This window comes from Crocodylus porosus, unplaced genomic scaffold (assembly GCF_001723895.1).
Source record: "Crocodylus porosus isolate Cpor-Errol unplaced genomic scaffold, CroPor_comp1, whole genome shotgun sequence".
Lineage (NCBI taxonomy): Eukaryota > Metazoa > Chordata > Crocodylia > Crocodylidae > Crocodylus > Crocodylus porosus.
The window spans coordinates 108,800,363-108,821,066 of NW_017728906.1; the positions used below are offsets into that span (position 1 = coordinate 108,800,363).

The following is a 20,704-nucleotide window of genomic DNA, read 5'->3' on the forward strand; positions in this document are numbered from 1 at the left end:
AAAAAGTGCAGAGTCCAAATTGTAGAGTGCCATTTAATAGATTTAGAAACACATTTTTAGAAGATCAAATATGATTTGGAATGTATGATTTAAAAGCAGCTTTGAATTTAGCTGTAAATAGTTCAGCTGGTAGTTCTTTCTCCAGGGCTTTAATCTCTTAGGAACAGGGGCTGGAAAGATTTATGATTCTCTATTATTGTCTATGATTCTATGATTAAAGTCCATATGGCTGTGGTATAGCTGGAATGATGTATAGAAAAGGACCTCCATTATGAATAGGACCTTACTAGTCTTCTTCCTTGGTCAAGAGTCAGGATAGAAGCATTTCAGCTTATAAATTCTCTTAGGATCTCACTTTCCAGCCTCTCTCTTGGCTGGCCTTGTGCTCTAGTTTCTTTCTCCTCAGTTCTGTCAACCTTCTATGAAAGCATACCTTCTTCTGCACAATGAACACTTTCCACCCTTGCCCTACCTGCCTCCTCACCCCGCCGTAGCAGTCGCCTTGCTTTCCATTGAGCCAAGACCACAACCTGCTGGGATTTCTGACATAGTCATATCAGGAGATGGTAACAACACACTGTGACATTTGAACTTGAAATCTGTCTAATATCTGCTCCACAGGTGTTCTAATGTTTTTATTCCACTGAGCAGAGATGTCATTGCCACCACACTGCATGCTCATATCTCAGTCATCACACTCATGTGCCAATATCTCAAAGGACGCTATAAAAGTTGCTGAAACACTACTGAAGTATTTTGCGAGGATGGCTTTCCCATGTTAGCTGGGCCTGGCACTGGTGCAATGGCTCTGAGAGGCAAAGTTATACAGAACCTACATTAAACTATGAGAAGGATTTCTTTTTTGGTCAATTAATTGATTCATCTACCACACTCCAAGTACAAATGGGAAGTATCTATTAATATACTTAAGACATGACAAACTGCTTTGCCAAAAAACATTGAACAGATATCACCATATGAAAGATTCTACAACCAGAATGATTATATTTAGGAAGCATCCAATTCCTCCCTATTGTCAGATACTACAGTAAGGTGCCTATGGCAAATAATCTTTCTTTCCATTAGCATTTTAATAGGATAGAAGAGAATAATTACAGTCTGGATAAAAGTAGCATAAAATGGATACATAACTTGTTGGATGATCATGATCCAAAAAGGCACAATTGAACTGGAGCTCTAAACAGCTCAATGTTTATTTGGGAGGAGGTATGTAGTGAGATTCCCCAGGGGTGCGCCCTGGGTCTGGTACTGTTTAGTGCCTTCATTAATGATTGAAGGATGGAATTGATACACACTTAGCAAATTTGCAGATGATAACAAAGTGGGTATATTTGCAGACACTTTGGAGGATAGGATTAGGATTCAGAATAACCTTGTTAACCTGGAAAATAGTCTGCAACTAATACAATGAGATTCAGTAAAGAAAGAATAAAGTCCTACATTTATAGGATGGAACAATCACATGCAATAATACAGATTGGGGAATAGCTGGCTAGGCTACAGTATTGCAGAGGGGATTTGGGAGTTATAGTGCAGTACAAACTGGATGTGAGTTGATAGTGTGTTCTTGCAAAAAAGGCTAAGAGCGTACTGGGTTGTATTCACAGAAGTGCCACTTGGGAGTCCAAAGAAGTGATTCTTCTGCTCTATTCAGCACTGAGACCTTATCTGGAGTACTGTGTCCAGTTTAAGGTATGAAACTTCATGAAAAATATGAGAAAATTGGAAGGAGCCCTGGGGAGAGAAACAAAAATGAATAAAGATCTAGAAAACATGACTTACAAGGAAAGGTTGGAGAATATTAGATTATTTATCCTGAATGAGAAAAAAATGAGAAGGGATTCAATAACAGTCTTCAAATTTTAGAGCAGTGATTATAAAGAGCATGGTGATAAACCATTTTCTTTGGCTGTAGACAAGACAAGAAATTAATTATCTTAGACTGTGACAAGGGAAATTTATGTTGGATATTAGGAAGAACTATGAAGATGGTTAGGCATTAAAATAGATTATCTAGAGAAGTTGTGGAATCTTCTTCCTCACACACTTATCTGTAGGGACCTACTCAAATCACGATTTCATGGATTTTGCGGAAGTTGCAAAATTGGGCAATGTCTGTAAAATCTTCAGAAAAAAACTTACTAAAAATAAAATGATGGCTTCCCAGTGGGAGCCAGCAGTCCTCCTGGTCATGCAGCTTGCTGGGAACAAGAGAGAAATAGGATAGGAGGGCACAAAAGGGAGTGGCCAAGATGGCTGTCACCCCTGTGCCTTGCTGCTGAGAAGGCTGCCTGTCATGCAGCTCTGCCCCTCTCTACCAATCAGCAACAAGGGGTGGGGCTGCATGAAAGAAAGACCTCTCTGCCAATCAGTGGTGGGGGGCCGGGCCATTGGGCCCTCTTGGCCAATTAGAGGCATAGGGATCCCCACTGTGATAAGCCTGTAAAAATGGCGGCCAGCCTCCTTGAACTGGGTAGATCCCTACTTATCTAGAATAGTTTAGACAGCAATGACAGTGCCTTGTGAAGGTTCCATCCCTATGATTGTATGTATGCCAACATTTAATAGGTTTGAAGGGGCAAGCATTACCTTTTTTGTTCTACCTATGCCAGATAAAATGGTTGGTGCTTTCCTTTTCCTTCAGAGCTACATTAATCTGTTCAGGAAGACCAGTGAGAAAATAAGGAGGAGCTAGGCAGCATATAGCTCCCGGATCTTACAGATCCTTTTCCTACTAAGCTAGCTATTTCATACTAATAGCTTCCTGCTTTTTAGTGAAGTAGGCTGTTGTCCTACATTATTTTAACTAGTAAAAAAGGCACAAATATGTATTTACTGTTGTAGTGGCAGTGATTCCTCATGGTTGAGGATGATCATTCTCACAGGTGAAGTTGAGGGTTGTCAAAGAGTCAGTTGACAGCTAAGAAGGCCAATCCTAGAGCTGCAGATTCTCTGGCAAATGGCACAGATTGTGGTTAAAGGGCAGGAAGGACCACAGATTTCTCCATCTTGTTTCCTTTCCTTCCATTTCTGTAACTTTTCTGCCTCCAGGGAGAGATGGTATTCCTCAAAGCAAGATGTACTTTGAGGAAAACCTTTCTGACAAGGCATCACTATGTATCCCAGTCCCATGCTAGTTTGTCCCAATTTATGGTGTCAGTGCCACATTTCTTAATGTTTGCATTGTGGGTGTCCTTGAAGCATTTCTTCTGGCCTCTGCGTGTCCTTTGTCCTTGGTGGAGTTGAGAGTAAAGCAGCTTTTTTGGTAAAATTACATCAGGCATGCTCACAAAATGTTGTGTCCACCACAGCTGATGAATAATCAATGGTTTCATAGTGGTGTTAGTGCTGGTGAGGACACTGGGAATTGTCCAATGATCCTCCCATTTTATGCCAAGGATCTTCCGGAGATAGTGCTGGTGATGGCATTCCAGGCTTTTCAGGTGGTCTCTGTAGGTTACCCAAGCTTCACAGCCATAAAGAAAAGTAGGAATTACCACAGCCTTAAATAGTAGGAGCTTTGTTTGAATCTGACGTCATGATTGTTGAACACATGATGATTCAGTCCAAAGGCTGAGCTGGCACATCAAATCCTATCCTGATCTTCAAATCATTGTTGGCCTTCTTTGAGAGATGGTTACTGAGGTATGCAAAATGTTCAATATTCTCCAGCTCCTGTTTGTTAATGAGGCTCTTTGATGGGCGAGTTGATTGGCTTGGAGCAGGCTGGTGTAGCATCTTTGTTTTTCTGATGTTAAGGGTTAGTCCCAGGCACTGAGAAGCAGTTAATGGCCATTTGTAGGTCTTCCTCCATATGTGCAATTACAGCACAAGCATTGGCATACTGAAGTTTCACAATCGAGGGTGAAGTAACTTTGGTTTTGGCACATAGGCAGGAGAAATTTCATAGATTTCATAGACATTTGGGCTGGAAGGGACCCCAATGGATCATCGAGTCCAGCCCCCAGGGGCAGGAAGTCAGCAGAGATCATAGGATCCCAGCAAGATAAGCATCCAAATGCGTTTTGAAGACGTTCAAATTGGGTGCTTGAACCTCCTCAGGTGGCAGCCTGCTCCAAACCTTGGGGGCTCAGACAGTGAAGAAGTTCTTTCTTATGTCCAGCCTGAAATGGTCACAGTGGAGTTTGTGACCGTTCGATCTTGTCATCCCTTGGGGGGTTCTGGTAAACAGTCATTCCCCCAGATCCTGATAAGCACCCCTGATAAGCTTATAGGTGGCCACCAGATCACCCCAAAGCCTGCCCTTTTCCAGGCTGAATAGCTCCATTGCTCTCAGCCTCTCATCATAAGGTTTGTTTTCCTGACCTCTGATCATGCATGTGGCTCTCCTTTGCACTCTCTCAAGCTTCTCCACATCCTTTTCGAATTGCGGAGCCCAAAACTGGATGCAGTACTTCAGCTGCGGCCTCACCAAGGCCGAGTACAGTGAGAGAATGACGTCCTGGGATCTGCTTGAGAAGCATCTATGGATGCAAGCCAGTGTTTTACTAGCTTTACTAGCCGCGGCATCACACTGAAGGCTCATGTTCATTTTCTGGTCAACAATTGAAATGGTTTCTATCCAACCTGTACTCAGTGTTGATGACATTTGGCAGACAGTCATGGATGAACATCTTGATGACCACAAGAAAGATGGGAAACAAAATTGGCATGATCATGCAGCTCTGCTTGATGCCAGTTCAAATGGCAAAGGGCTCCATAGTGGAGCCACTGTATAGGATGGAGGCAGTCATCTGGTTATAAAGGAGTCTTAGGATGCTGATAAATTTCCTTGGACAGCCAAACTTTGGTAAGATCTTCCACATAGCCTCATGGTTAACAGGGTCAAGGATTTTGGTTAAATCAATAAAGGCCATATACACTTCCTGGTGTTGTTCTCAGCATTTTTCCTTGATCTGTTGCACCGTAGAAATCATATCTATGGTGCCTCTCAATGGTCTGAAGCTACATTGAGACTCAGGAAGGATTTTCTTGGCAAGAGGGAGCAGTCAGTTCAGCAGAATTCAAGCAAGGATCTTCACAGTGATAGAGATAAGGGTGATACCTTGATAATTTCTGCAGTCAGACTTATCTTCCTTTTTAAAAATGGGGACAATATAAGTATTCGTTAGGTCAGTGGGAATTTTCGCTGTTCCAGATTTTGAGAAACAGTGTATGGGGCTTTTTAGTCATAGTTTCCCTGCCAGCTTTGAAGATCTCAGCTGGTATGCCATCAGAGCCAGATGCTTTGTGGTTCTTCATCTGTCTTATCACCTAGTAGACTTCTTCAGAGATTGGTGGACTGGCAAGTGCTTCCCCTACTGGATGCTCTGGAATGGATTCAGTGGTTTCATCAGCAGGGGTTCTGGTTTTCTATGATTAAAAAAAAATCCCCAATTTTCAGACCAGGAAAAATAACCCCAAATCCACACTTTCCCGTGATTAAAATGAAACTTGACTGTATAGATCTACATATTAGGGATGTTTCATTTTGATCACGGAAAAATGTGAATTTTGGGTTACTTTTTTACATCTGAAAACTGGGATTTTTTTTTTTATCAGAGAAAACCAGGATCCCTGTTCATCAGTCACTGCCAAGTCTTAGTTCAAGAGCTTTTGGTGTAGTGCTCCACTGTGCTTCCACTGATTCCTTCTTTGTCTTTGAGAAGTATATTGCCATCTTCAGGTCTAAGCTGGGTCAATCCACAAAAGCTTGGTTGCACACAGCCTTGATTGCACAGAAGAATGTCTTGACTGTCAACAAATTCTTGGATTTCTTTTGCCTTCTCTTCCCACTATTTGTTTTTGATTTCTCAGATCTTCTTCTGGGCTTCAGCTTTAAGCCATCAAAAAGTTCTCTGCTTCTGACTGGATGTTGGATGGTTTTGCTAGTCACAGAAAACTTTTCTCTTCCAATTGAGAAGGGCTTTGATTTCAACATTTTTGTCAGGTGATAAAGTCAAGGTGAACTGAAAAACCTTTGAGAATGATTTACTGTCCTTTTTATAGCCAGTTAATAGCATATCGGGGCTCTGTAAACACTTATTGATGAGTAAAAAGCTTGCTGTCTGATGAACTTGACCTACCTTAGTGGACCCAGCCCAAAACACATCTTATGCACCACTTAAATCTCAACTTGTAATCTAAGGGTGTCTTTACGTGTGCTCTAGGATGTGGGGGAGGGTACTTTAAATAGAGTAGCTCTCAGGAGCTGCTCTAATTAAAGTGCCCACAGTGTCTTTAGTGTCCTGTGCTTTAAAATGGTGGTGGGGGTGCTTTAACTAAAGCGTGTTCAATAAGCTTTAGTTAAAGTGCCCCTGCTGGCATTTTGATGCACAGGGATGCTGAATACATGTGACGCTGAGCCTGCTGGAACTTGCTAATTAACACGCTCCAGAAGACTCAATTAATTGAGTCTGTTGAAATGTTTAGTAATTAGCATGAGTTTGGAGCTGGTGTCTGGCACGTGTGAAGGTGTCCTAAGGGCTTAAGTAGTTTATAAGTGGTTTATAAGCCTAAAGCTAGTGGCAAACTTTACCCTTTTGTGAGTAATTCCATTGCATTCATTGAACTTCCCCCTGATTATGGGGTTCAGTTCTTTATTTGTGAGTTCTCAATAAATTAAACAGACACATAAGTGGTAAGAAATAAATAATCTTGTTTTGAGCCTTCATGTTTGAAGTCATAAACCATGAAGAAAAAAAGTTAATCAGTTGTGTAAGAAGGTCAAGGCCAAGTTAAAAGTTAATTTGACAGCAACGTATTTCACAATATTGAAGCTTCTTTTCTTTGTTACTGAATGGACAAAGGAGTGCTGGATAACAACTTTGTCCTGACAAGTTATAAGTTTTCAGGTGCTAAGGGAAGAAAAGGTAGGCATTGATTTGAACTTTTATTAAACTATCCATCCCAAACATCCCAATGTGATCTTATCCAATTTAACTGAAAAACATATGAACAACATGGGATAGACTGTTACTACTCTTACACTTTTATGAAATCTTTTCAGTGCTGGTTTCTAAAATATACTTGGCAATAGAAGCTGCTCTGCAGAAAATGATACAAGTTGGTATTAGCTAGTAGTACTTTCACTTTTACACTTCATGTTTTGCTTTAAACTAACCTATAAAATGGTTCAGTGAAACTTCCTATTGACTGTGCTGTGAGATGCGCGGTCCAGATATTGGCAGTATTTGGTTACCTCATAAACATGGATCCTTTTCCCCGATTTAAAAAAATCTCCAATTTTTGGTTAAAAAAGTAACCTCAAATCCACATTTTTATGTGACTTCAATAAAACACCTCTAATATATAGATAGACATATAGCGGTGTTTCATTTTAATCATGAAAAATGTGGATTTGGGGTTACGTTTTTTTAACCAAAAATTGGTGATTTTTTTTAGTTAGAGAAAACCCAGATGCCTGCTCATAAAGATACCTACAACTTTGCAAGCAACTACCAGATGTTCAGACCTTATCAGCAGTACAATGCATAGATGGCCACTGTTGCACTAGAGCAGGGGTTGGCAATGTTTTTGGCCAGTGCCAAAAACACCCCAACCCTGACCTATGCTTTGATTTGGCATGCCAGGAGCGGACAGCAGGGAAGCCATAAGGGGCCTGATTCTTGACTGCAACCAGCTGCACAGGGATCTGGAGCCCTTGTCTGGGTTCTGTGGCAGTGTGGCTACATGAACACTTCTGGGAGGATGGCAGGGGAGGAGCTGGGGTTATGCTGCCCCAGGTCATAGATTTAATAGATTTCATCATAGACATTAGGGCTGGAAGGGACCTCGCAAGATCATCGGGTCCAGCCCCCTACCCAAGAGGCAGGAAGTCAGCTGGAGTCAGATCACCCCAGCAAGATAAGCATCCAAGGTACCCTTCCACTGTTCACATGGAGGTGTACGTGCGTCTGCTGCTGTCATGGAGCCAGTGTTCGGGCTCCAGAGCCCTGTGCAACTGTTTGTAACATCCTGACTGCTGCTGGCCATGGGGCCCAGGCTGCTCAAAGTAGGTGGCTGGGAGACTGCAAACCCTGTGCCCCATGGTCAGCAGCAGCTGAGAGTCGGGTGGCTGTGGCATACTGAGCAAAGTAGACTCACGTACCATGCTCTGGCATGTGTGCTGGGGGTTTCCAACCCCTGCACTAGAGTTTAAAAAGGCTTTGTGTGACAGTGACTATGAGACAGATTAGGTTAATGTCCAAGGAAAAGTTGGTTGAAACAGAAGCCAAATTGGATCTGAAGAAGTTAAAGAACAGCTCCGGGAAGGAAGAATACAAGATGACACTTGAAGACACGGGAGACCGGTGCCGCCTTAGTCAGGGGGAACACATGCCCCCCCCTCCCCCCCGTGACTGGGGGATTCCCCCGCGGCCAATCCTGCCAACTGGGGCGGAGTCCCCCCATGATCTCACTGACTGGGGGGATTCCCCCACGGCTGGTCATGAGATGGCCAATCATTGCAACCAATTTCTGAAGCTGCTTCCGGCCAGCGCTTGTAGGGGGGACACCAGCACTCCTGCCTGCCCCCCCCCGCCCACTGCCTAAGCAGTGAGTGCGACTGGTCAGGGGGTGCATTGGTGCTCTCAGGGGGTGCACATGCACCCCCTATGAGTCACCACTGCTTGAAGAGTTTTTCTGCACATTGATGTGTGAAAATGAAGATCTCTCCCTACAGACCAGATGGCAAATGCAAAGTGATACTAAGCACAGCAGAGGATGTTATTGGAAGGCATAAACAAACAAGGAAAAGCTGGAGGAATGGTGAGGCAAGGGAATTTACAGGACAAGCTAAGGCTGCCAGGAAAGTGGAAGAAATAAATGTGTTACATAAAGCAGTGCAGAAATCACTAAGACTAACCACACACAACCTTTGGAAAGAAGTTGTTGGCTTAACAAGTAGAAGGGGCATCAGAAGAACAACACAGGGAAACAATACACAAGAAGGACATGTCACATGGAAGTACAATAAGGCCAGCAATACAAGCGGGAAGAAATGGTACTGGTGACCCAGTAACTAATGCCAAAGAGTTAGAAGTATGAAAGAAGCACTTGGACAAATGCTGAACTCTGCTAATGCTGAACTCTGCTAAACATACTGGACGAACAGGGCAACTTACAAAACAACAAGTGTCAACTCTTCACCACCACAAGAAGAAATAGACCTGTGAAGCAAGTAAAATGGGAAAAGCTGTAGGAATGGACAGTAAGATGAACTGCTAAGAGCTATCTGGAAAAATGTGTCCAAACATTAAAAAACTTTATAAAGTCAGGGTATTAGATAAGCACCAATTGACTGGATAAAGACAGTGGATGTGCTGGTCCTATACAATGTAGATCCTCTCAATCCAAATATTGCAGCTTTTTATCAGTAATGGGAACAATCTTGATGAAAGTAATTGTCCACATTATAAGGTCAGTTTTAGAGGAAGTCATTCATAAAGAACAGTGTATCTCCAGACCAAAGCTACATCAATCAGTCAAGCTGACATTTGATAGGAAAAAATGTGCATTAAAACTATCTGCTGTTTTCAGTGGCCTTCAAAAACATTTGATTTGGTTTGGAGAAAAGCATTATGGAAAGCAGAGAAATCATACAGTGTCAGATAATTATCAGTTGGAAAACTCTGTATGAATATTCCTGCAGAGCAATAAGAATCATCATCATTACCAATCCTTCACAGTCGAGGGTGATTGTCTCTTTCAAAGTCATCTTATCTGTGGGTCCAAAGATGGCTGACAAGGCCAATACAGGATTGACAGGCTCTCCTGCAACTTGGGTGTATGGCTAGGTGCAGGGTGGGTGGCTCTGGATTCCTGATTCAGTCCACAGTATGCTGTTTCTGCCACTTCCACTTTTCTGACTCCTATTGTTGTTGTGAGGTTTCAAAGTATAGGCCATCCTCGACTGACAATGTTTTGAGGTACAACATTTCGCACTTACAACGTTTCTAAATTGACACCCTGTTTTAACTTTCTGACATCAGTTTCGACTTCACAATGCTTGATCTGATGTGATGCCTGGGAAGACTCCAGCCAAGAACCCTTCAAAAAGTCCAGCCAAGAGCCCTTCAAAAAGTCCAGCAAAGTCACCTCAAAGAAATCCTCCCAAATCAATATGATTGCTATTTACAATATAAATATATTAATGTAGCTATATTACTCATGTATAGTTGATTGAGTACAAAATTCTGGGTTATTTTTGGTGAAAACAGGGTATTGGGCCTTGGTTCAGGAACCAATCCCCCATTTATAACATTGTTTCCTATGGGAAAATTGGTTCTAAGTTACAATGTTTTGACCTAAGATGCAATTTTCAGAAACCAATTGTATTGTATGTCCAAGGACTGTCTGTACTGAGATCCATCCAGGAAACTCTTTCTCTATTTGGGGTGATTCTGGATAGTAAGAATAGATGGGAAATTAGGGAACTGGTTCAAAATAAAAGGGTACAGAATCAATGTTATTCTTCATGTCCTTAAGATGGATTTGAAGGATGTTAAATGGGTTGGGCAGTGTGATCTAGAGTTAGGCTTGTACCTACAAACGAATCTATATGTAGTGACCCTGAGCATTGCTAGGCCTATATGTTAGGCACTTGGCTCTAGAAGTCCAATCAACAGCCCCAAATTAGGTGCCTGAGTTCTCTGAACAATGAATGGGGAGAGTTTGGCCTAAGAACAGGATTCAGAGAAGCCAGCATATGGGGTGGCCACTAAGAACCCCAAAGAGAGGGATGCCTCTATCCTGCCTCCATCCTGCCATCATGAGTCAGGTGCTGATGTGAGACTGGGATTCACAGAGCCAAACCTCCTGCTAGACTAAAGTGCTAGACAAAATTCAGATGCATAAATTAGTCCCAAAACTGGTACGGAGGTAGAATTTAGATTTCTATGTCCCCAAAAGTGATCCAGATCAACTCTCTCTGCCTGTGAACAGAAAATGCCTTAGGTGCCCAAATCCATTCTGTTTGTACATCTTGATCCTTAAAGAGGCTTAAATACCTAAACTTATGCTTATGCATGTGTATGGAAGCACCCCTTTCTGAAGAATGATGTGTCTAGCTCTCATTTAAACCTCATTGTGAATCAGGTGGGGGCAAAATGGCACTCATTCCACCTAAGTATGAAAAAAAACCCCCAATCTGCAAGGCATTCTCAGAGCACACCTAATGGTCATTGAAGGGACAGTTCAGTACAAAGCACAGTATAAGTCACAGTCATTTTAACTTAAAACTATGGTGACAGCAGCAAGTAATACCCCTGCCTTTTGTATAATAGCTTTGGAGTCATAGTACTTGCCAAGGAAGTCAAAGAAGTTCAAGGCCCTCCTCAGCCTGAGAGGATTATAATGGAGCCTCTGCCCCATTACTGAGAGGGCAGGGAGCTCAGGGCCTGCTGGCCAGCCTAGCCCCTTGAATACAGTAAATGGGAAAAGGGGACCTTAAATAAGATATCCTCCCACCCCAGATGTAGGCTGTGATTGGCAGGCTTGGGGCAGAAGTAGAGGGTCAGGTGACCCAGGGAGAGCCTCAAAAGCCCAGGGCTTGGCCTAGAAAGGGCAGTCCACAGGAGGCAGAGCTCCAGGAAAGAGCCAGTCTGGACTGCCTGGAGGAAAGGACTTTACCACAGAGACTCTGCACTGTGAGCAGCATGAGATAAGTATTTTGAATCTTTTTTGTTTGTGCTACTGTACTTTTGATTTACATTTGAACCAGAGGGCTGGAGTGGATTGGAGGCCACTAGGGTGCAGCAGGAGCACCCAGCTCAGAGCGCTTTTGGGCCCAGAACCCTGGGGTGTTGAGCACAAGCTGGAGTCCAAATATATTCAGAGGGAAGATTGTGGCATGTTAGAGGACTGCGTATCTGACAGCAAAGACTGGAGAGTGCAACTCTTTTGCCCACAAGGGGCCTACTTAGGGGTCAAATGGCCCAGATCCAGCTAGAGCTAGAGCCTGATGACCCATGGTCCTGGTATAATGGACCAGGCAGTGGGACCCAGGCAGATTAAAAGTGAGTCTAAGCTAGGAAAGGCATAAGTTCAGACAAAGGCCTATGCCAAAACCCACATTTGCCTCCTGGGGGTCACCTCCCTATGACACTACAATATCAAGTCATGGCAGATGATAGAACCATGGTGGGGGAGGAACCAGACAGTCCAGAAACAAGGGTGAAGAGGCTGGAGTCCAGTGGCAAGCTAGGCTGGGAGCTTGGTCATGCTAGCTTTGAACATTTGGCTATAGGGATTCAAACTCATGCTTCCCAGGAGACTGCCTAACCTCTAGCCTGGAGGTCAGAGTGGGGTGTATGCACTCTCCACCCACTCTGTTGAAGGCAGGCCATCATAAAACCAAAAAATCAAGAGCCACAGGGCCTGAAGGAGAGCAAGCAACAGCCAGTCAGTCTCTGAATCCTGGTAAGAGGGTATTCCTGGAAGCAGGAGTCCTGGGTTCTGGTCTCTGCTTCCTGAGCTGCTTATGCACTTTACATTAGACCAATGATGCTCAACCAGGGAGCTGCAAGATCTTTTTAAGAGTCCATTGGGGCATTGCACACTATTAGCACTTAGATATGCAAATATAGGAAAGAGAGAGACTTGATGGGGGAGGCACCTACAGATGATCACAAGAAAACACAGCAATTTTAATAACAATAAGTCAGAATGTTTTCACACTATGAATTTACGTTATGAATCCCAGTGTGGATTATGACCTGATTTTTACTTCAGTACCACCTCTCTTGGTTCTGACCTCATCCCCACATTCACTATCACTAGAACAGGAGAAAAGTGCCAGAGGATCATGTCCTTTATTATTGCATTTCAGATTCAATCAGTGTGGCTTGCCTTGATGGACATCCCAGACCTGTTTCCTGACCATGTATGTAGCTTAGTATTCAGGCCCTACTGACATTTAGTCTTACTTTTAAAGGGAACCCTGTTGCAATACTCAAAAAAACCTCTGTCTTGAGTACCTGTAATAATTTCCCTGTAATTTTAATATAATAAAAGGCTCTGTCTGTCCGTAACACTTCTAGCCAAGTGTGCATGCACCACTGAGAGGGTGGGCAGCCTGGGCTGCGTGGGCCCAAGTTTGCACTGCTGCTGGGGAAGTTTGGCAGTGGGAAACATGCCTCAGCCATCCCAGCTTCCCCCCTACCTCCCTGCCTCAGGGTAAAGGGGGGGATCACGGTGGCAGCACCCCCCAGAACATCAGTCAGGGAGGGGGAGGCAGTGGGCAGGAAGGGAGGGAGGGGACTGGGGAGGCAGGAGAATGTGAGCCAGGTGGATCCAAAGTGGTGGTGGGGGTGGAATAGGGTCAGACCCAAAATGGTGGAGGGCTAGGGGGAGCGGTGTTGGACCTGAAGTGGCAGGTGGGAGTAGGGGTGCAGCGGGGTCAGACCTGAAGCTGTGGGTAGGTGAGGGGGAGGAATGGGGTTGGACCTGATTTGTCGACGGGTTGGGGATGCATTGGGGTTGGAGCCAAATCAGTGAGGAGGAGAGGGGGTGCAGCAGGGCCAGACCCAAAGCCGTGGTGGGGAGGAAGGGAGTGGGTCTGAACCTGAAGCTGTGGGGGGGGGGAAGGGGGGTTGCAGCAGGGTCAAAACTGAAGGCCAGGGGAAGGCAGTTAGTAGAAATACCTGTCTCTGGATCTAACTCAGTCTGCAAACAGACCTTCCTGGGTGCAGAAAAGTATGTGGGAAAGCCCTGTTTTTATTTTGCCAGGAAAAGTAGTCTTGATCTGCTAGACAATCTGACATGAGGTCAGCAGGCATGCGTCCTCACTTCTGTCTACCTTGCTGTAAATAAAAATTCACATGGGGGTCCCACTACCCATGACTCATACAGCTGGTCTGGGAACTATTGATGGATCTAAAATTCTCTGAACTCCTATGAGTTAGAAAAGAGTCATCCAGGGACTTGGCTTCCCAATATAGCTTAGCCCTTGTGATTAAAAAAAAAAAAAAAAATCAGCAGTTTCAGTAGTGCCTGAAGGGGTATCATGGCTAGAAGACTGCTTACTATGAACCGTGCTTTTAATTAGCAATTCTAATATTGTTTATAGCAGGGACAAAGAAGAATAACAGAAAGATCATTATTCTGTGCCCATCATTCACTAACTTCCTCGTATGAAGATACCGGCTCAAGTTATATTTATAAATTCAAAGGCCAGCAAGAACCATGGGACATTTTCCTAACTTCATACAGTGGAAGTATTCACATCAGTTGATAGCTTCCTGACTTTTCCAAATCTACATAGATGATTGTTTCCATTATTCCTGTTTCCTAGATTCAGCAATGGTTTTAGCAAGATGGCTTTTTTCATAAGGTTGCTTAGATGTGGAATAAGGGTTTAGAGTCTGACACGTATAGAAGCAGGGGTAGATATAGATGAGATGTAATGGCATGGTTGCATCTTTTTTAACAGTGTAGTATACTTGTCAGTGGCTCCATTTCCTTGTGGCTACAAATGCCCAGAACTGCTGTGGAGACCAAAGCACAACTGGAGCCTGGAGCTGGTGGGGGATATCTGGTGAACCATGCAGGGAGCAGCTCAGGAACGGAGAGCTCACCCACTGCTGCTTCTGTCTCTTATCTGCCCAGAGGTCAGCTAGGGGACAGCTCTGCGCTGTGCTCCAGCTGGGGTGGGGCTGGGGTGGGGGGAGGAGTTCCACGAGTGGTTGTATGTGGTGCTAGACTTGGTGGCAGCAGGTCAGTGGGCAGATCTCAACTCCCTGTCCCCTCTCTTGAGTAACCCTTGATGCCCATGCCTGTTTCAGGCTAGCAGGGGACACCTGTGGGGGACTGGACATGTGCTGGGGTTAAGGACCACCCATCACCACTGAAGTCCCCAGCTGAGCCCAGAACCCCCACACAGCCACTCAGCAAAGCCCCAGGTGGAGCAGGGCAGTAGTGCCCCTGGGGGTCTCCCTGCCCCAGGTCAGCCAGGGACAGTGGTGGACAGATCTCACTCCTTCCTATGCCTGGGAGCAACACCTGGGTACTCCCTGCTGGAGAGGGGGAGGAGAGATCCCACTGAGCACTGGAGAGGAGGTAGTGCCCAAAACAAGGGTGGGGGAGTCATACCTGCTTCAGGGACTTAAAAGAGTCTTTAACAGCTGCTGCCATGGTACAGTCTGCCCACGGGTGGGGGGGAGGTAGGATAGGAGAAGATAGTTGCAGTCACCCATGTGGTGCCAGTGGTATCTCCCACACCCTCCTTTTCAGAATCCTAAATCAGCCAGTGTATCCAAGTAGAGAAATAGGAAGTGCTCTACTGCCAGCTGTATGTCACAGTGGTTTCTGCTGAGCTATCGCATTTGAGACTGTTGTAAATTACTCAGGGACTAAACTTGTAAATCATAGAACCATAAGGGACCTGTAGGATCATCAAGTCCAGTCCCTGCCAAGGGCAGGAAGTTATTGGGCTCAGACAAGCTCAACAAGGTGCCTGTCCAGCCTTATGTGAACACCTCCAAGGATGGTGACTGCATCACCTCTGCTGGGAGTGTGTTCCAGATTCTGGCGACCCTTAGAGAGAAAGTTCTTTCTTATATCTAGCCTGAAATTACCCTCTATAAATGTATGCCCATTGGTTCTTGTCTTCCCTTGAGATGCCTTCCTGAAGAGTTGCTCGCCTAGATCTTGGTGTTCACCCCGATGTAGTTGTAGGTGGCTATCAAGTTACCTCTCAGCCTTCTCTTACTCAGACTGAATAGGCCCAATTATCAGAGTCTCTCCTCATAGGGCCTGTCCTCCATGCACTTGACTATGCGGTTGGCCCTTCTTTGTACCCTCTTGAGCTTATCCATGTCCTTCTTGAAGTGCAGTGCCCAGAACTGGACAGTACTTCAGCTGAGGCCTCACCAGTGCCGAATAGAGAGGGAGGAGCACTTCTCTGGATCTCTTGGCCATATATTGACTGATGCATACCAGAGTTCTATTTGGTTTCCTGGCAACCTCATGACACTGCTGACTCATATTCATTTTCCAGTTGATCATAACCCCCAGGGCTCATTTAGATTCTGAACCAGCCAGTGGACCACCACCCATCCTGTAGTTGTGGTTCTTCCTACCCAGACGAAGGACTTTGCACTTAATCCCTGTTAAACCTCATCTGATTCTGTTATGCCCATGAGTTCAGTCTCTCGAGTTCATTCTGGATCCTGATCCTATACTCCACAAACTTAATAATTGAAGTTTCCACCCCATCATCCAAGTAGTTAATGAATATATTAATGAGCATGGGTTCAAGCACTGATACCTGGGGAACATCACTGGAGATGGCCCTCCAGGATGAGGCCATCCCATTAGTTTACCACCCTCTGGGAGCAGCCTTTAAGCCAATTGTCCACCCACCTCACTGTCAAGTCCTGCACCCTCAAGTTTGTTTGAGAGAATCCCATGGGGAAATAGAATCAAAGGCTTTACTCAAGTCTAAATAAATCATGTCCACCTCATGGCCGTCATCCAAATCGCTGGTTACCTGGTCATAGAAGGACACCAGGTTTGTCAGGCACGATCTACTCTTGACAAAGCCGTGCTGATTGCTTCTTAACATCCTGTCCTTTTCCAGCTTGCAAATGATGGCTTCCTTAATAAATTTATCAGATTTTACCCAGGACCAAGGTCAGACTCACCAGCCTGTAGTTTGCAGGGTCATCCTTCTTCCTTTTCTTGAAGATAGGCACCAGACTGGCCCTCTTCCAGTCATCTGGAACCACTCCCAAGTTCCGCTTAGCCAGATAGTTTGGGGTTGAGTGGTTTAATTTGAGTGGCTCCAAGAGCATGATTTTTTGTATCATCATGCCAACGCTTAAAAATGGTGGCAGGGGCACTTGAACTAAAGCTCATTCAAAGAGCTTTAGTTCAAGTGTCACCACAGCCATTTTTAACTGCGGGAACACTGATACACAAGCCACAGGAGGCTGCTGGAATGTGGCGATTGCCATGCTCCAGCAGATTCAATTAATTGTGCTGGAATTCCAGCACAGCAGCCTTCGTGCTTGTATATAGGCGCCCCGCAACACCAGGCCCCATTTGCAGCAAGCTCATCTCAAGGTGCTTATCGCGGCGCAGTCTGTATCAAACAGGAAAATTTACAACTTTCACAAATTGTAATTGGTGTCTGTTGTTGCTGCCTGGTGTACAGATGCGACTCTTGTTCCAACAAAGCCTCCAGGCAGCAAACCTGATTAACAGAAAGTGGTCACATGTTCTCTGCTAAGGAAGATGATTGTAACTCTGCTTTTTCTTCCATTTGCTCCTACAATCTACAAACTAATTTGGGTTTTTTGCATTGAGTTTCAGCCAGTGAATTCTAAACCCATCCCCAGATCCTCTGCTCTTGATGGCTAAGATGATAAGCAGCATCAGCTGAGTCTCATGGAAAAGAGACATGGAGATGGAAAAACTGGAAAGACAGGCTGTGCTGAAGCCCTCACCCCCTTATCTCAGTCATCTTGCAGATAAATATAAATTTCCCTGATTTCCCTCATTAATATTATTTGATTTGTTGACAATTAAAAAGTTACATTGAGTGGATTTGCACTTTCATGAAATGATTGCAGATTTAATAATATTTTTGTACTTGTAAAACAGGAGCAAGACATCTATCCTGACTTGAATCAGTTTAGAACAGTGATTCTCAACCTGCTGTGGTCTTTCTGACTTATAATTGCTCTATTTTTAATTTTTTTGTCATCAAAAAAACAAGTGAAAACTAAGAGCTGGCATTTTCTGAGAGGTGTCTTGAGTCAAATGAGGAATGCCCTGAGTCTTAAAAAAAAGTTGGAAGCCACTAGTTTAGAATTCATAGATTGTGAGGCCAGAAGGGACCAAAAAAGGTCACTGGGTCCAGCCCCCTGCACCAAGCAGGAAATATTTCTTTTTGTTCTTGCTGTCGGCAATGATCTTTCCCATAGTTCTGTATCTTCTGGGCATCGACAGATCTGTTAGCCATCATTTGCTTTCTGGCATTGCTTCTACAATTTAGCAGTTCTGTCTTTCATATGGCATAGACAGCTAATCAGGGAGATCAGAAAGTGTTTCCTGGAATGGTTATTTTACAACAAGTTGGATAATCCCCCACTAAAGCCATTATTATTTTGTGCACAAATTCCAAGCATTCCTGAATCCCTCTAATGTGGCTTTAAACAGATTTACAATTAGCTCAGAGGCTGCTTGTTTTATATATGTAACCAGATATCCGTCAGATCCTGTTTTATACCAGTAAGAGGTATAATTCAGAAAATTACACAAATGCACAACGTATGGTCTTTACAAAGGAACATCGTTTGGTTTTAACTTCCATTTTTTGGTGTTTGGAGTTGTCCTTGTATTCTCTAAATTGACTAGTTCATGCTTAAAAGAAAAAAAATATCTGGCACATTCCCAGCTGTCTGACACCTTTTTCATGATTTATAATCTGCTTAAATGGCTAGTCTACTATGGTTGCACTGGAGTAAAACATGCAGATTTATAAAGAAGGATAATTAGTGTGTGATATAAGTAACTGCCACCTGATCAATACAATTTCAGTTATAACAGGAAAAAATATTCAATTTTTAAGGGTGGAATCACTTGTTATCATTTTCAATCCAGCAGAAGGCTGGGCAGGGTGGCATAGGAGTCTGTTGTTGGTCATCAGATTTCTCCTGAGACGACATTTTTTATTCTGGGATCCTACAGACAGACAAACCAAATTGTCTACTTTAAGTACCTGGGAAGTTTTCGAGATGGTATGTTTTGCTGTGACAACTGGGGCTTATTCGAGGTAACTGCCATCCAGGTTGCACATATAATTGCCATTGAAGCTCCTCTTTATGCCCCACTTCCTCTTCCTCTCACCTCCAGACCTTTTCACCCATTTTGATGGGAATCAAAGCCTGGAACAGTCAGACCTGAGAGAAACCCAACATCTGTTTTTACCTTAAGAGATTAAGTGGTTCAGAGGCAACACCCTCATAACATCTGATGTTGCTGATCATGATAGGGACCAGATATTCTTGGACACAGTGGCTGACATTTAAATAATCACTGACCCAACAAGGTTTGAAGCTATTTTAGGCACAATTTTGGCAAAAGAGCAGGATAGTACTGAGGAGAGCTGGTCACAGAAAGTAACTTTATGTCTAGTGATCATCAGTCACTTTGGTTTGTATAAGATTAATAGATAAATAATTCTAAGTTTATAGGTAAAGTTCTCTGTAACTTTAGAGCACAAACATTGTTAAACTAAGAGAAATAGTTACAGGCATACCTTGGAGATATTGCGGGTTTGGTTCCAGACCACCGCGATAAAGCAAATATCGCAATAAAGCGAATCACACGAATTTTTTGGTTTCCCAGTGCATATAAAAGTTATGTTTACACTATACTGTAGTCTATTAAGTGTGCAATATCATTATGTCTAAAAAAAAATGTACATACCTTAATTAAAAAAATACTTTATTGCTAAAAAATGCTAATCATCATCTGAGCCTTCAAGCGAGTCGTAATCTTTTTGCATTCACAACTTGGCTAACTGTTTGGCACAAGAGGCCTAGCTTTCGGCCTATCTCAGCTTTCGACATGCCTTCCTCACTAAGCTTAATCATTTCTAGCTTTTGATTGAAAGTGAGAGACGTGCGACTCTTCCTTTCACCTGAACACTTAGAGGCCATTGTAGGGTTATTAATTGGCCTAATTTCAATATTGTTGTGTCTCAGGGAACAGGGAGGCCCGAGGAGATGGAGAGAGACGGCGGAACGGACGGTCGGTGGAGCAGTCAGAACACACACAACTTTTATCGATTAAGTTCGCCGTCTTATATGGGCGCGGTTCGTGGCACCCCAAAACAATTACAATAGTAACATCAAAGATTACTGATCACAGATCACCATAACAAATAAATAATAATGAAAAAATTTGAAATATTGCGAGAATTACCAAAATGTGACACAGAGACACAAAGTGAGCAAGTGCTGTTGGAAAAATGGTACCGCTAGACTTGCTCAACGCAGGGTTGCCACAAACCTTCAATTTGTAAAAATGCAATATCTGCCAAGCGCAATAAAGTGAAGCACAATAAAACGAGGTATGCCTGTATTTAAGTCAGTAGGACTGAGGAGCTCAGAGATTGAATGTGGAGGAATGCTGGAATTTCTTTAAGTCAAAAAAGTGACAAAGCTATCACCAATTTATTCTATTATTATAAAAGCCTATGTTAGTCTGTTGGTCTATCTGTCTGTGACTCTTTATTCGTGCTCGTGATAAACAGCCAATCAGAATGCGAAGAAGCATTTTGACAGAAGGCAGCCTGTCAGTGTGATGGTGGGGACACAGGGGATGAACCAGTGAGGGGGGTCCTGCTTCCTGGAGGCAGCAGCAGCAGAGTGGATGGAAGAGGGGGGTCTCCCTCTGCCCTGCTCCCTGCAGGTAATTGCAAGGGATGACAAAGTCAAATGGTCACAGACTCCTCCAAGACCATTTCAGGCTGGACATAAGGAAGAACTTCTTTACGTTCCAAGCCCCTAGGGCCTGGAACAGACTGGCGCCAGAGGTGGTGCAAGCACATGGGTGCAGCAGCAGCTGGGGGAGGGAAGGAGTGGGCCTCTTCCACACCTTGGGTCCTGGCCCATTCCTCCCCCTCCACACATCAGCCCCGAGCCTGATCTTTCCATCCCCAAATGGGCCCAAC

General features: G+C 44.0%; 1 protein-coding gene across 1 annotated transcript in view; it reads left to right on the plus strand.

The window, feature by feature from the left end:
* The first annotated feature begins 12,850 nt into the window (after positions 1–12,850).
* Positions 12,851–20,704, plus strand: part of ABCC4 (ATP binding cassette subfamily C member 4) — a 251,125-nt gene continuing 243,271 nt past the window's right edge. Inside the window, exon 1 of the mRNA XM_019529749.1 lies at positions 12,851–12,904. Within this exon, the coding sequence (XP_019385294.1) occupies positions 12,903–12,904 (2 nt within the window). The 5' untranslated portion in view covers positions 12,851–12,902. The remainder of the gene's footprint in view (positions 12,905–20,704) is intronic.